At 57.1% G+C, this 14,349-nt stretch overlaps 1 protein-coding gene and 1 long non-coding RNA gene across 4 annotated transcripts in view; one reads left to right on the top strand and one right to left on the bottom strand.

Moving 5' to 3' along the window:
* Nucleotides 1-7,995, top strand: part of INSR (insulin receptor) — a 48,282-nt gene extending 40,287 nt beyond the window's left edge. For all 3 annotated transcript variants that reach the window (XM_083594370.1, XM_083594369.1, XM_083594371.1), the window contains exons 11-21: nucleotides 134-411; nucleotides 974-1,113; nucleotides 1,374-1,533; nucleotides 2,193-2,292; nucleotides 2,980-3,047; nucleotides 3,382-3,611; nucleotides 3,881-3,991; nucleotides 4,087-4,246; nucleotides 4,973-5,102; nucleotides 6,014-6,148; nucleotides 7,025-7,995. In XM_083594370.1, coding sequence (XP_083450496.1) covers nucleotides 134-411; nucleotides 974-1,113; nucleotides 1,374-1,533; nucleotides 2,193-2,292; nucleotides 2,980-3,047; nucleotides 3,382-3,611; nucleotides 3,881-3,991; nucleotides 4,087-4,246; nucleotides 4,973-5,102; nucleotides 6,014-6,148; nucleotides 7,025-7,382 — 1,870 coding nt within the window. In that variant the 3' untranslated portion in view covers nucleotides 7,383-7,995. The remainder of the gene's footprint in view (nucleotides 1-133; nucleotides 412-973; nucleotides 1,114-1,373; nucleotides 1,534-2,192; nucleotides 2,293-2,979; nucleotides 3,048-3,381; nucleotides 3,612-3,880; nucleotides 3,992-4,086; nucleotides 4,247-4,972; nucleotides 5,103-6,013; nucleotides 6,149-7,024) is intronic.
* A 184-nt stretch (nucleotides 7,996-8,179) lies between these two features.
* LOC310753608 lies at nucleotides 8,180-12,359 on the bottom strand. Its single transcript, XR_014543376.1, has 2 exons — nucleotides 8,802-12,359; nucleotides 8,180-8,758 (listed from the first exon to the last, which is right to left on the bottom strand). It is a non-coding gene; the product is annotated as an uncharacterized lncRNA (long non-coding RNA).
* Between the last annotated feature and the right edge of the window lie 1,990 nt (nucleotides 12,360-14,349).

Genomic DNA, 14,349 nt, shown 5'->3' with positions numbered 1-14,349 from the left:
CAAAGAAAAGCCCCTCTCCCTCAGTGCCCCCTCCTGCCCCAAAGGGAATCCCGAATGGAGGAGACGCTGTCATGGCGGCTCCAGTTTGTTTCTGAGCTGCCCGGCCGACGCCTCTCTCCCCGCTTCTCCGCAGGCCGTCGGTGATGCGGCGCCGGAGGGACCTGGGCGCCCCGGCCAACAGCACCACCCCGTCCCCCCCGACGCTGCCGGCCTTTGGGAACGGCTCCCCGGCGGCCCCCGCCAGCCCCCCGGAGCCCAAGCCCTTCTCCAAGGTGGTCTTCAAGGAGTCCATCGTCATCTCCCACCTGCAGCACTTCACGGGCTACCGCATCAAGATCCAGGCCTGCAACCACGAGGTGCCCCAGGAGTGCAGCAGCGAGGCCTACGTCAGTGCCAGGACCATGCCGGAAGGTGAGCGGGGAGAGGGCGCCTGGCCAGGCCGGGTTTACGGGGCGCACGGCGCGGGCATCGCGCCCTCGTCTTCCTCACTTTCCGTCTTGAGGGGCTCGCGGTGGTGGCGCACGCAGATCGCTCCCCCCCCATTTTATCCTTTCAACAATCCTGCGAGGTAGGCCGAGAGGCAGTGACTGGCGCCTGAGGTCACCTGAGTGGGGATTCGAACCCTGGTCTCTCCCAGGTCTGACACTCCGACCACTACACTGCGCTGGCTCTCCATATGGAGAAGCTTCTGAATATTTCTTGTGTTTTTATACACATGCTGGAAACCCAGCCAGATGGGCAGGGTGCAAATAATATTATTATTATTACCATTATTTCTCCCTCTGAGAAGCTGGTGCACGAGATTCTCTCTTTCCCCCATTTCTGTCCTCCCAACAGCCCTGTGAGGTAGGGCTTGGCTGTTTGAGCTTCGTGACGGAGCGGGGCTTTGAACCCAGGTCTCCTAACCGCTGGCTCTCGCGTCGGTTGTCCCAATTCGCACTGAGCAAGCCTTTTCTCTTGGTTGTGTTCCCAGCGAAAGCCGATGACATTGTGGGGCCCGTGACCCACGAGCTGGACAAGAACGTGGTCCACCTGCGCTGGCAGGAGCCGAGGGAGCCCAACGGGCTGATCATCCTTTACGAGGTGAACTACGGGCGCCTCGGAGATTCGGAGGTGAGAACCCCTTTCTTCTTCTCTCTCTCCCTTTTCTGGCTTTCCGCCCCAGAGGATGCGCATGCGATATGCCGTTCTTAACCTTCCCCAACTGCCAGTAGCGTGATCAGGAAAGCGCCATTTCCCCGATAGGTTACGAAAACCCTTCCTGGCGCTCCCTCAGCGCTGTGATCCACCCTGGGCTGTGCAAGCCACTGCTCTGAAGGATGTGGGGTGGGGGGTGCCGGGAGACCCCCACTGAGCATGCCGTCTCCCCACAGGAGCAGCGCTACTGCCTCTCTCGCCTGAAGTTTGCCGCTCAGCAGGGCTGCAAGCTGACGGGGCTGCAGACGGGCAACTACAGCGTCCGGGTGCGAGCCACGTCCCTGGCGGGGAACGGCTCCTGGACGGAGCCCATCTACTTCTACGTCTATGACTATTGTAAGATCCTGGGGGGGGGACAGGGGGGCAGAGAGGAGCTGGGCTCCCTCAACCACCCGCCCAGGGGCAGGTGGGTGGGCAGTCATGCGACTGTAGATTAGGGCTTTCCAGTCTTGGCTGCTTTGGGACTACGATTCCCATCATCCCTGGCCAGTCCTGGGAGGATGCGAGTTGTAGCCCAAAAGCAGCCAGAGGCCCACATAGTTCATACTTTGTGTGCGTGTGTGTGTGTTTGTGGCATGTGCGTACATACCGATTTTAGCTCTTTACACCGATAAAGCATTCATAAATCCATCAAATATATCAAAGGGGTTTGCAGCGACAGAGCCACATAGAAAAGCCGCAATCGGGTACCAACCGGCTGTGGTGGAAAGAGGAACGCTAAATTGCCCACGGAGGGAGAGTTTTCAGCGGGCGTTTGGGAGTTTGAACAGCAGGCACTTGCTGCGGGATGTATAGTGGCAGAGGGGTTCCTCAGGACGCCGTGAAAGCAGGACTTGCTTGTTGCTGTCAGAGGAGCCTCTTGTATATGTGAGAGAGGTTGTGTGCCCTTTTGTGGGGAGTGAGAGAGAGGGGCAGGGCACAAGGCGCTTTGGGGGGTGTGATGCGGGAGGTGAGTCCTTTTTAACCCAACCTGACCTGGTCCCCCCCCACTGCAGTTCCCCCCAACAATAACCTGGTGAGCATCATCGTCCCCATCATCTTCGCCGTCTTCTTCCTGGGGGTCATCGGAGGCGCCTACATCTTCATCAAGAAAAGGTGGGGCTGCCCCTCGTTTGCAGATTCCCTCCCCATAGACTCCGGACTTCTTGCGGCGGGGAACGGGGGGGGGGGGGAGCTGGCAGGTGCTTGCGGCCACAACCAAGGGCACCGCCTTCCCCTCCCGATCCGCCAAAAGCTTTCCCCACTGCGGCTGGTGGGGCAGCGCCTTCTTCCCCCTCACGGACCGGGCAGCAACATTTCCCACCCCCCAAAAAAATGGGTTTTAGCTGTTCTTGTTTCATCTGTTAGACGCCTTGAGTCCCAGGTAGAGGAAAAGGCGAGGTATCAGTTAACTTCGTCGTCTTCTTATAATAATAAGCGTTCCGTAGGCTGGGTGTGTGGGGTCACATGCTCTCACCTGGTTTTTCTTTTTCTTTTCAAGGCTTTATTATGAAGCTAAGAATCCTGTAAGAAACACGAGACTCTTGGCCCTGGGTTTCTTTTTCTTCCTTCCTTCCTTCCTTCCTTTCCTATCCCCTGGTTTTGCTTGAGCATGTCCCTTTAAGTGCCGTCCTGAGGACTAGAAACCTCCTTGCGCCTTTAGGCGATCGCTCGAGTTCTTTCGGATTACGCAGGCCCCTCCGTGCCCATGCATGCCCCTCTCACACGCACAGCCGTTGCCGCTCTGGTTTTTGGGATCCCCGATGGGTGACAGGCACCTCTCCTGTGCTTGCTTCCCCCCAGGCAAAAGGAAGGGCCGACGGGGCCGCTTTACGCCTCCTCCAACCCGGAGTATCTCAGCGCCAACGATGGTGAGTGGCAGGCCGAGGCGGCGGGGCCCTTCCTCTCCTCCTTCTTTGGCTCAGGGAGGGCAAGATCCACTGGGAAGAAACAGATACTCCTCCTTCCCTTTGGAAGCTCTGAGGTGCCTCCGCTGCCCTTCTGGCCACGGGCGTTAAAGGAGGCGGATGCAGCCATTCCGGACTCGGACCAGAACTGAGCTGGAGAGAATCCTCTGGGACGCCGAGCTGAGCTCCATGCCGTTCTCCCCTGGGCCGCGGCCTCTGCCCTCCTAGAGAACCCAAGCCTGGAAGGGACCCGAGGGTCATCTAGCCCAACCCGCTTCCCTCTTTCCCCGACTTGCAGTGTACATCCCCGACGAGTGGGAGGTCCCCCGCGAGAAGATCTCCCTCCTGCAGGAGCTGGGCCAGGGCTCCTTTGGGATGGTCTACGAGGGCATCGCCAAGGACATCGTGAAGGGCGAGGCGGAGATGCGGGTGGCCGTCAAGACGGTGAACGAGTCGGCCAGCCTGCGGGAGCGCATCGAGTTCCTCAACGAGGCGTCCGTCATGAAAGGCTTCAGCTGCCACCACGTGGTGAGGGGTCCCGAGGGTCGTCCAGACCAACCCCCTGCGATACGGGGGTGGTGGGAGGGGAGCGCTGAGAAGACCGCTCCTCAGGGGGGTCGCAGCTCAACCAACCCAGTGGAGAACCATGGTGGGAGGTGGTTGCCGATGGGGAAGGCTGCTGTTGCTGTGGAAGACAGATTCCTTGGCCCTTCAGGTCCTTTGGCCACCGAGGGGACAGGCAGCCGGGGTTCTCCATTGGCTCACGGGCCCTTCCCTCTCGCCCTCCTTCTCCCCAGGTCCGCCTCTTAGGGGTGGTGTCGAAAGGGCAGCCCACCCTAGTGGTCATGGAGCTGATGGCTCACGGAGACCTGAAGAGCTACCTGAGGTCCTTGCGCCCGGATGCAGAGGTAACAGCCGGGTGTGGGGGTTTTTTTGGGGGGGTGGCAAGGCAGAGAAGCTGGGCCCCCCTCTTGCTCACGCCACCTCCTCTCGGCTCCCCCAGAACAACCCCGGCCGCCCCCCGCCCACCCTCCAGGAGATGATCCAGATGGCTGCCGAGATCGCCGACGGCATGGCCTACCTGAACGCCAAGAAGTTCGTCCACCGGGACTTGGCTGCCAGGAACTGCATGGTGGCTGAGGACTTCACCGTCAAGATTGGAGGTGGGGCGGCTTTCCTCCTGGGGGCGGGGGGAGGACCCCAAAAGGGATTTATTCCCAGCCCCTCTCAGAGCGCAAAGGAAGAGCCAGAAAGACTCGTGTCCTCGTTGAGTGACGCTTCTAGCAGTAAAACTCACCAAACTCTCCATATCCTACAAGAAAGACATTGAGGTTGGGGGATCGGGGAGTTATTCCGTAACCGGGGTGCCCCCACTGCAAAGGCCTTTAATATATGTGTGTGTGTGGGTGTACACACACACTTTTCTGTTTTCTGTTTTGTTTTGTTTACATACCGCCCTATACCAAGTGATCTCAGGGCAGTTCACAGAATAAAATCAAGATCTAAAACCACAAAATACCTAATGAAAATAAAAACAACAACCCAATAGCAACACCCCCACAAATAAACACACAATTTTACAATTTAGAATATTCATTTAGACACCCTTAAAATATTAAGGTGGTTCTTCTCTTTCCATGGTTCATTTAGCGTAGCATAAATCCCTGCATATTTTACATAAACTAAACCATTCAGTATTGCGTCGTTTCCAAAGGCCTTTTCCCAGATCACCGAATAACGGAGCATTGAGAAGGCCCCGTGTATTCAGGGGTGGTGGGGGCCCCTGGGTTGGGGTTCAAATGTGGCCCCCCAGGACGGGTCCCCCCCAGCCATGCCCCTGCAGACACGTCCTTGAGGGAAGCTCTGAGCTCTCTCCCCCCAACCCCCAGACTTTGGCATGACCAGGGACATCTACGAGACGGATTACTACCGCAAAGGAGGGAAGGGGCTCCTCCCCGTGCGCTGGATGGCCCCCGAGTCGCTGAAGGACGGCGTCTTCACCGCCTGCTCTGACGTCTGGTGAGTGGGGAGCACCCCAACCCCCCTGGCGCTGCTCACAGCCCCCTCCCTGGCCGCATGCATGAGGACGCTGGCTCTCCTTGCAAGCCTAAGAGGCTGTAGGAAACTGCTCTTGTCCCAAGTCAGGCCATCTGGCTCAATATTGCCAACTCTGGCTGGCAGCAGCAGCAGCTCTGCAGAGTTTCAGGCAGGGGGTCTTTGTCCCGGCCCATCCTGGGAAGGGAAACTCTGATCCGAAACCTCCGCTGCCTTGTGGCGTATTTGGGGAGAAAAGGCTCAGGAGTAAACCCCACCCAAATCCAGAGCGGAGTCCCTAAGGCAGTTGGGTGGCTCCTTCTGGCAACTCCTGCAGCCAAGCAGGTGCCAGACATCTCACTCTGCTTCCCTTTGGCCCCCATCAGCCAGGCCGAGAGGGGGGTCTTGCCGCCTGGGCAGCCCAGGACCCCCAGACACACGGCCCAGATTGCGCCCCAGGGAAGTCACTTCGGTGCTGCTAACACAGCAGTTTGGCTTCACCCCCGGAGGTGCGCTCCATTGTCTCTCGAGACGGACAGGTGCCCCCATCGGGGACTGAACCCGGGACCTTCTGCATGCGAAGCGGGTGCCGTGCCGCCGCTGCCCAGCTCGCTCCAGTCTCCGAGGCTCTGAACAAAGCACCAATTCGAATGGAAGTGTGGGGAGCCGCTTCTCCCGAGTCACAACAGTGTGGTCTGCACTGACTGGCAGCAGCTCTGGGGGTCTTTCTGCGCCCTTTGCGTGGAGAGTCCTTTTCCTCCAGCCGTGCCCTCAGGGAGCCGGGGACTCCAGCCTTGGCGGGGAGGGGGGACACCCTGGAACGGCTGCATGGGGGACAGCCTCTGCCTGGGGAGTCCCCTCTTCTTCCTGGCCCTCACCCTCCTGTCTCCCCCCAGGTCCTTTGGCGTCGTCCTCTGGGAGATCAGCAGCCTGGCCGAGCAGCCTTACCAAGGCCTCTCCAACGAGCAGGTCCTCAAGTTCGTCATGGACGGCGGGTGCCTGGAGCAGCCGGAGAACTGCACCGAGAGGCTGTGAGTCGGGGAGGGGAGGCAGGGGCCACCCTCTGGGTGCCCCTCCGGGTGGGTGGGGCACCAGGCAACTCCTTTGCCCTCAGGTGGGGACAGTCCAGGGTCCGCTCCGTTAGGGGGAACAGGCTCCCTCTGCCCTGCCAACCAGTTTCTCAGGCTTGTCCCTCACTGAACACAGCGGAGTAGGGGGAGAAGGAAGGCACAACGGAGAGAAGAAGCGGGCTCTGGCGCCACCTGCTGGCAGGCTCCTTGCCTCCTGCCCATCGGTTTCCAGAAGTGGTGGCGAATTCATGCCAGACAGCCAGGCGGCACTGTGCTCTAAACCAGTGAGCCTCTTGGGCTTGCTGATGAGAAGGTCAGCGGTTCAAATCCTCACGACGGAGCGAGCTCCCATTGCTCTGCCCCAGCTTCTGCCAGCCTAGCAGTTCAGAAGCACACCAGTGCAAGTAGATAAATAGGTACCGCACCGGCGGGAAGGTAAACGGCGTTTCTGTGCGCTCTGGTTTCCGTCACGGTGTCCCGTTGCTCCAGAAGCGGTTTAGTCCTGCTGGCCACGTGACCCAGATAGCTGTCTGTGGACAAAGGCCGGCTCCCTCGGCCTGAAAGCGAGATGAGCGCAGCAACCTCAGTCGCCTTTGCCTGGACTTAACCATCCAGGGGTCCTTGACCTCACCTCTCCTGCCCCCTTGGCGCAAAAAAGGACACAGGTCCTTTTTTTTAGTGGGGGGGGGAGGTCTCAGCTTTCTTTGCCCCAGGGTTGCTAGTGGCAACCCCAGAAACAGAGGGCTTGGGGGAGGCAGCGATGGCCATTTGGCATCGGAACGGTTTTTGGGGAGCTGCCCGACTGACCCCCCCGGCGCCTTTGTCCCCCCTCTGCAGCCACGACCTCATGCAGCTGTGCTGGCAGTACAACCCCAAGATGCGCCCGACCTTCACGGAGGTGATTGAGATGCTGAAGGACGAGCTGCACCCCTCCTTCCGGGACGTCTCCTTCTTCTACAGCGAGGAGAACAAGCCCCCCGAGACGGAGGACTTTGAGATGGACTTTGAGAACATGGAGAGCATCCCCCTGGACCCAGCCTCCTCCTACTCCCAGCGGGACGACGTCCTGGGCAGGGACAACGGCCTCTCGGTGGCGCTCAAGGGCAGCTACGAGGAGCACGTCCCCTACACCCACATGAACGGCAGCAAGAAGAACGGGCGCATCCTCTCCATGCCCCGCTCCAGCCCCTCCTAATGGCAGGGGTGGGGGCGCACCCGGCTTTTATCTCCTTTGGTTCCCGCCCCCCCTGCCCCGGCAGTTCCTCTCCCACACAAATCTCAGGACTGGCAGTATTTTTGCAGACACACCGCGGACTCACTTTCTACCGAAAAGACGGACTTTTTCATCGTCGTGGAAGATTATTCTTATTACTACTACTAGGACAGTGACTTTTCTCCCCCCAGGAGGGCAAATCATGTCGTATTTCTGGGTCGGGGTGGTTTTTTTTGGGGGGGGGTTAGGGGCGCGCAAACGTCGACTCGCCGCCAGCAGCCTTCATCTGTGAAAGACGCAAGCGGCCGTTTTGCTGCATTTCCACACGGCCCGGATCCCCTTGCACAACGCTGTGGCTTTGAGGCGGGAAGGGGCTTCTCGCGAGTAGGAGGGAGAGGGGAGACCCCTCTGCCTGCCTCCAGTCCCACGGTGGTGGTGAGGGGGGCTCTTTAGTGCGCCGACAGCCCAGAACCACCTTCCCAAGCAGAACCCGGAAACGTGTTCCCTCTCTTCTTGCCTGTCCCCCTCTTCCTCGGAGGGGATTCCTTTGCCGTTTTTCTCTCTTTTTTTTAATTTAAAAAAATTAGGATCTGAAGGATCTCTTAAGGCGTGTCCCACCCAGATCTGTCTTTCTGTCCCGATTTGACCAACTGCTGCTGCTTTTCTCAATGGGTTAATCGGTGTGCGTGTGTGTGTGCGCGGAGCTACATGGGGGGAGCGAGCGAGTCTTTTTGTACAGAACCCTTTTCTCCAGCCACGGAGGGGCGTGAGAGACAGCCCCCGCCCCGGAGTGAATGGATTCTCAAGAGATTATTTTTATACTGAAGAACTTTGGGGGCGAGGGGTTCCCCACCCTGTCGTCGTCGTCCCCCCAGCAAAGCGAGGTAGCCAAAGCAGTAGCCAACACCCCCTTTAGGACCCCCCCCCTGAGTGCTTTTTGGCGGCTTAAAAATAGCACAGAGTGAGCCACCTCCCTTTGGGCCCTGTCCGGTTAGCGTCCCGTGTGTGTGTGTGTGTACATAAATATATATATATGTTTGTTGTGACATATTTAAGTCTGAGGTAGCCAACCTCCTTATAAATTATTGTTGCCTTTGTTGATTCCCCCCCAGCCCAAAACCTTCGAGGGTGGGGGGAGCCTTGCTTGGTGGCGGACCTGACAGCAGGGAGACCTGCTAAGTGTTTGCGGTTCTGTTTTGGCAAAGTTGGCAGGCGGCGCTAGGGAATTTTGGTGGGAAGTTCCCGCAGGATCCATCGCGGCCTCCTAGGGTCCTGCAGCCCCTTGGCCAAGCCGCTGGTCTGCAGGCAGGACGTCCGGATAGACAGGGGGTGGAGACACCACCCTCTTGAGGGGCCGCCTGCCAGCGGGTGGAGGGCCGTAGCTCTTCTGCCGAGAACCACGAGGCCTGGCATCTTGCCGGAAGGGCCGCTGTCAGAGCTCCTGCTTGGCACGCAGAAGGTCCTAGGCGTGCGCCCTGCTGGCAGCGTCTCCAGGCAGGACTGGCGAAAGGGCTCCCCGCCTGGAGAGCATGCTGCCGGTCCGTGCAGACAACACTAGCCTAGGTAGGCAAACGGTCTTGCTCTGGCCTTGTGCCCCCTGTGCCTTTGCCTCAGCCCCCCCTTTTTTGGGGGGGAATAAGCCCAAACGCTGTGATTATTTGCCAGGGAGGCAGAGATGGAAGAGGAGGAGGCGGCGGCTGGGGAAATGTTTCTGCCCTGCTAAACCCGGTCAGTTGTGCAATCTGCCTGTGTGTCTCCCGCCTGTGAGGTGGGGGCAAGAACTACACCCTTTTCAGCCCTTAGGGTTTTCTTTTTTTTTTTTTTAAGGGTTTCTCCCCCCCCCCCCGGCTAACCTCCCCAGTGTTGCACTTTAGAGCTTTTCTGCTCCAGTCAGTGGGCCCCACAGAATTTGTGGGGTCTGCCCTCTGCTCCTCCTCCTCCTCCTCCTCCCCCCCCTCAGTTCAGATTTCCTCTTCAGTCCCAGGCGATTGTTCGCCTGCTGAAATTTGCATCGCCAAAACCTCTCTCTTACCTCAGTGTCATTTGAAATAAGCTTTTTCTAAAAAAAAAAAAGAAAGAAAAAAGGAAGAAAAAAACCCCCTGTATTTCCTTATAATGTGAATCGTTCTGAGAAAAAGAAACCAGTGTGGATCTTGTCGAGTCGACGGAATAAGCGGATCTGTAGGCCTTGTGGGTACTGGACAGACTAATTGCACATAGGTGGTTCTGTGCCCCCCCCCCAAAAAAAATCCACTCTGCTTGCCTTCGTTGAAAATGCACCTTGATTTATCTTCTTTTTTTATGCTGAGCACAAGGAGGATAGAGGTTTGAATTTGATGGGGGGGGAGTGTGCTGGGGAGAGAGGGAGATTGTTTGGGGTTGTGTGCCTCTCCCAGGAAAGCAGAGGGCGGCCTTCACCGCAGGGCCGTTGCTAGGAGCTGCCCCAAGGGCCCCCCTCTCAGAGCGGTGGGGTTTTTCACGGGCGCCATGGTCACAGTTAATAGCACATTCGTGGTGGGCTCCTCCTGGGCCTTCCAGGCAGCGTTCCTGCGACGCTTCCTCAATGTTGGCGCCTTATTGCCAGCTGCAGGGGCATCTCTTGGTGGGGCAGAGCAGGAGGTGCGATGTCTGGGAACGAAGCAGCTTCCTCTGCCCCAAACCTTTGCAGGGTGGCATCGACCCACCCCTAAGGCCATCGTGTAATGATGCCTGGGGGGGGTCCTTAGTCTCTCCTGCCAGTCTGCAATTTTGTTTTGCGCCCATTTGAAAGATTAGCGAGCCTCGGGCGCCCCAGACCTTTCCAGTCCCTCCTGCCGCCTCTGGCCCTGGTTTGCACAGAGAGAGAGAGAGAGAGAGAGGAGGCCTCACATCTGCCGGCCTGGGTAGAGACGTGCCACGTTGCCGTTCAAAAGTTTTTGGTGCTATCCATATTGTGGAGCCTCTTGCACTTAGGGGAGAAGGGCCCAGAGTGCCTGTCCGTTTGAGGGGAGCCGGGGGGGCTGGTGCTGGAAGGGAGAGCAGAAAGGCACACAGAAACAAAACCTTTTTAAAACGATTCCCCTCTTGAGCTCAGTGGCTGAGCACTTGCTTCGTGAGGAGAGAGGGGGGCTTGTCCTACTGCAACCCCCAGCAACCTCTCCTTGGCAGCGGGGGTTTAAAAAAGCTCTCTTCGTGCCCCGGACAAACTGGGTCATCTCCAATGGAGTCCAGTTCCTCAATGGCATCAGTGGGTCTGCTCTGCGTTGGGCGCAGAGCTGCGTAGACGAGTCTCGTGGGGTCGGGAAGCAGCTCCCTAGACGCTGGCCAAGGGGTGAGGGTGGAGGCTGGCCCAGTGGAGTGCTAGGCGGTCAGGGTCGCCCTCTTGCACGGCCTCTGTACCTTAACTGATGCTGCCATCCCACTGCTGCCCCCTGAGGCAAGGGACTCGTGCTAACGGAAGGGCCGGGCACGGCCCTCGGACCTCTTTGTGTCAGAATTGCGGACGAGGCGCTGTGAGCTGGAAGTGAACCAGGCCGGCTGCTTGGCTTGTGTGTCCTCCGCCTGCTCTCCCTCCCTCCCTCCCTCGCCTTCCCAATTGCCCCTTCTGCCCGCAGCCACCATCAGGTAGCTGCCCTCCAGCGCGGTTCCTCCTGCCAGGATGGAAGGGAGTTTCCGTTGTGCCTTGCTTCCCTTCGGAATAGTTGCAAGCAACTGGCAAGACTTAAGTCACACGTGGGGTTTCGTTTAGGTTGTTTCCCATTAAGGTCACAAACTCCGGTTTTTGAGTTCCGGCCTGCCTTGAGAACTCTGTCTCGCCAGCCTTTCGTTCTGTCCGAACCCCGTGCAGGGTGAAAGAAGCATCCCTCTCCGTTTTGCCAAGCGAGACCCACAGAGGCGACTCCAGCTCGCTTCGGAGTCAGCTGGCATTCTCTTGCTCGTGTTGCAGGGGGTTGGGCTGGATGACCCCCGGGGGTCCCTTACGATTCTGTGAGCTCTGCGTGTTCTCTAGGACTTTTGCTGGACACAGCCATCTCTCTTGTGTGTGCTCCTTCGCCCCGGTTTATTTCTGTGGAAATCCGTCGAGCGCTTCTCAGCCCTGTCCCGGAAGCAGAAGGGGGATTTTCCCACCGCCTTGCCTGTTGGTAAAATCACCTCGCCACCAACACACACTGCTTTTTGTTGATTTTTGTTGCTGCTGCTGCTGCTGTTCAGGACTGGTCCAGCTGTCTTAAAACGTGTTTTGTTTTTTTATTATATAGATATATATATAAAAAGAATCACAATGCAAGCGTTTTCTAGGGACGTTTTGAATTGCCCCATTGCCGGAACGTTGGAAAGGTTAACGGATCTTTGCACGGAGAAAGCTGGGCTGGCTTCCCCCTTGCGAGGCGGGCAGGCAGGGGGGGCCGCCTCCTGGGACCCCCGAGGTCCAAGCAAAGGCCTCGCCGGGTTCCCCAAGCCCGCCGTGGAGTGCCTGAGAAGCCAGCCCCCCCAACCCCGCTGCCCCCCATGTGCAGACGATGGTCCCCGAACACTGAGAAGGGGCGGCATTGGAAAGAGAGAAAGGAAAGAAAATACCTCTTGTTTTTAAAATAAAAGGATCAATATCAATATGTGCCATGGTTTTGAGAAGAATTCATAGAAAAAAAGTAGGCCCACTTGATTTTTATTTCTTTTGTCCGTGCTTTTCCTATTGGAGCCCAGGCAGTGATGTGTACAGAGAGTATCTTTGAATATCAAACGGATTTTTCTTTGCTGTGTGTAAAATATTGAACAATTAACTGTTTATATTAAAAAAAACGAAAACAAAATTCTGAATAAATTATCCAAGAATGCCTCCGACTCCCGAGGGTCCTGGTCTGCGCTGCTAAACGCTGCTTTGTTCTCCAGCCTTGCAACCCCCAGCCGCCTGCTGCCTCCTCCTCCTTCGCTGTTTCTGGGCCCCTTTGCAGGCTCACAAAATCTCTTCCCAGCCTGAAGCTACCAGGGAGTGTTGCGTTAGACCAAGATAAAAATGGATTACTGATGATGATTAATAATAATACTGTAATAAAGAAATGCAGGCTTGTGTCCAGTGCCGCTGTTCTACTCAAGAGTCATTTAAGCCCTTGATTTTGGCGAGTCTTGAGTAAGGCTTCGCTGGAGGCAGCCCAGTGCCAACTCAGTGGATTTAGATGGCAGGACAGGAGATCCTGACCACATTAGGAAGAGCTTCCTGGCGGTTTGACAGGTCGGAAGGTGGTGGGCTCTCCTTCCCTGGGGGGGTTTCAAGCAGAGGTTGGACGGCCACCTGTCGTGGGTGCTTTAGTTCCTGGGGGTTGGGCTAGATGACCCCAGGGTTCCCTTCCAACTCTACGTTTCTAGGATTCTGTGAAGCCCAAGATTTCGAAAAGCTGCTCCCGAAAACTCTGAATAGCAGACCAGTTCATGTTCCCATAAACAGCTGGGCCGCACCTTAGTTTAAAAGCCTCTTCTTTCAAAGCCTGGCAATGGGCAGCTAGCGATCGATTTGGGACTCCCAGCTCCTGTTGCCCGTGCTGACAAGAGTTTGGGGTGCAGGACCTGCTGCCTTTGTCCAGAGTCCGACCCTTGCGCCGCCTAGACCAGTATTGTCAACGCAGGTCCACCGTGGCAGAGGCGAAGACCTCGGGGTCTCTGCCAGCCCCACCTGCATTTGGAAGTGGGGTTCTTTCTGCACACCAAGCAGGTGCTCTGCCAGGGACCCTTCTCCCCGAAGCAGCATTCTGGATTCCTGCACTGCAGCGGGGTGGACTAGATGGCCCTTGGGGTCCCTTCCAACTCTGTGGTTCTTCAAGGGCTGATGTGATAGAAGAAGCTGCCTTATCAGCTTGTCGGTCCGTCTCGCTAAGGACTGTCCGCACTGGTTCTCAGAAACCTGCCCTGCATGCGTCCCTCGGGCTGAACCGGCCTGTGGCTTTGAGGCTGAGAAACGGCTGCTTATCTCGCTGAGAGCAGAGTCAGGTTGCCCAACTTCCTTCGCAAGTACCGGGTGCCTGAGATGAGCCAGAGGAACTCCCAGCCCTGCCGGTGTTTTCTTTCAGGAGTGTGTCTCTGGACACCCTTCGGAAATGTGGTACATACAACCCCCCTGCTTTTTGGCCTCCTCGGCGACTCTTCCCCCAACCAAGCGCCTTGGGACTACAACTCCCATTGGCCCCCACAGCCTGTGTAATATTGGAGCTCCAAAGCTCAGGAGGGTGTCCCATTGAAGAAAGGCTGTTTCTGTGAGTTTTAGCACAAGGGGGGAGAGGAGGTACATTAGCAGTTGCTCTGTGTGCCCAGATATGTTTGTGGCGGCTGCCAGGCGCCTTGACGAGTCCTGAAGTGGCCCTGCGCTATGTTTCCCACAAACGGTAGCTAGATGCAGCGCTGCTGCTGGCAAGAGTGAGGCCTTGCCGGCCTGTAACGCCTGTGGCTCAGATATCTGCTGCCGGGCCAAGTTCATAGAATCGTAGAATGGTAAAACTCAAACCCACAACCCTGAGATCAATAGCCTCAAGCTCCCCTGGACTGAGCTACTCAAGGTGTTACTATTAGTACCCCATAAGTGCCTGTTAATGTTAACTGAGTATCTTTAAATGCTGCTGGCTGGTTTTTATTGATGGTTTTAATATTCCCTGAAAAACCACCTAGCAGTTCCATTGCAATTGAGCGGTATGTAGACTTTGTTAACTGAAACCAAACAGCATTCCATATCAGAATCCGCCTTAAACCATGGCAGGACACCACCCCCTCCATCGAGCTCAGGAGTGTCAGCACAGGCTGGCAGCATCTCTCCTGGTTAACAAACCTGGTAACAAAGTCGCTCGGAAAGCCTGCAGAGCTGCTGCCAGTCCGTGCAGGCAATACTGAGCCAGGTGGGTGCCAAGGACTCCATACAAGGTGCTGTCTGTATATTTTGTGGCCCCCACAAAAGGAGGGCCATTAGCAGAAAGCGAGAGGCATGAAG

Source organism: Podarcis filfolensis, assembly GCF_964270895.1.
Source record: "Podarcis filfolensis genome assembly, chromosome: 18".
NCBI lineage: Eukaryota > Metazoa > Chordata > Lepidosauria > Squamata > Lacertidae > Podarcis > Podarcis filfolensis.
Note: the sequence above shows the minus strand (reverse complement) of the source record. Positions and strands in the feature narration are given on the sequence as shown.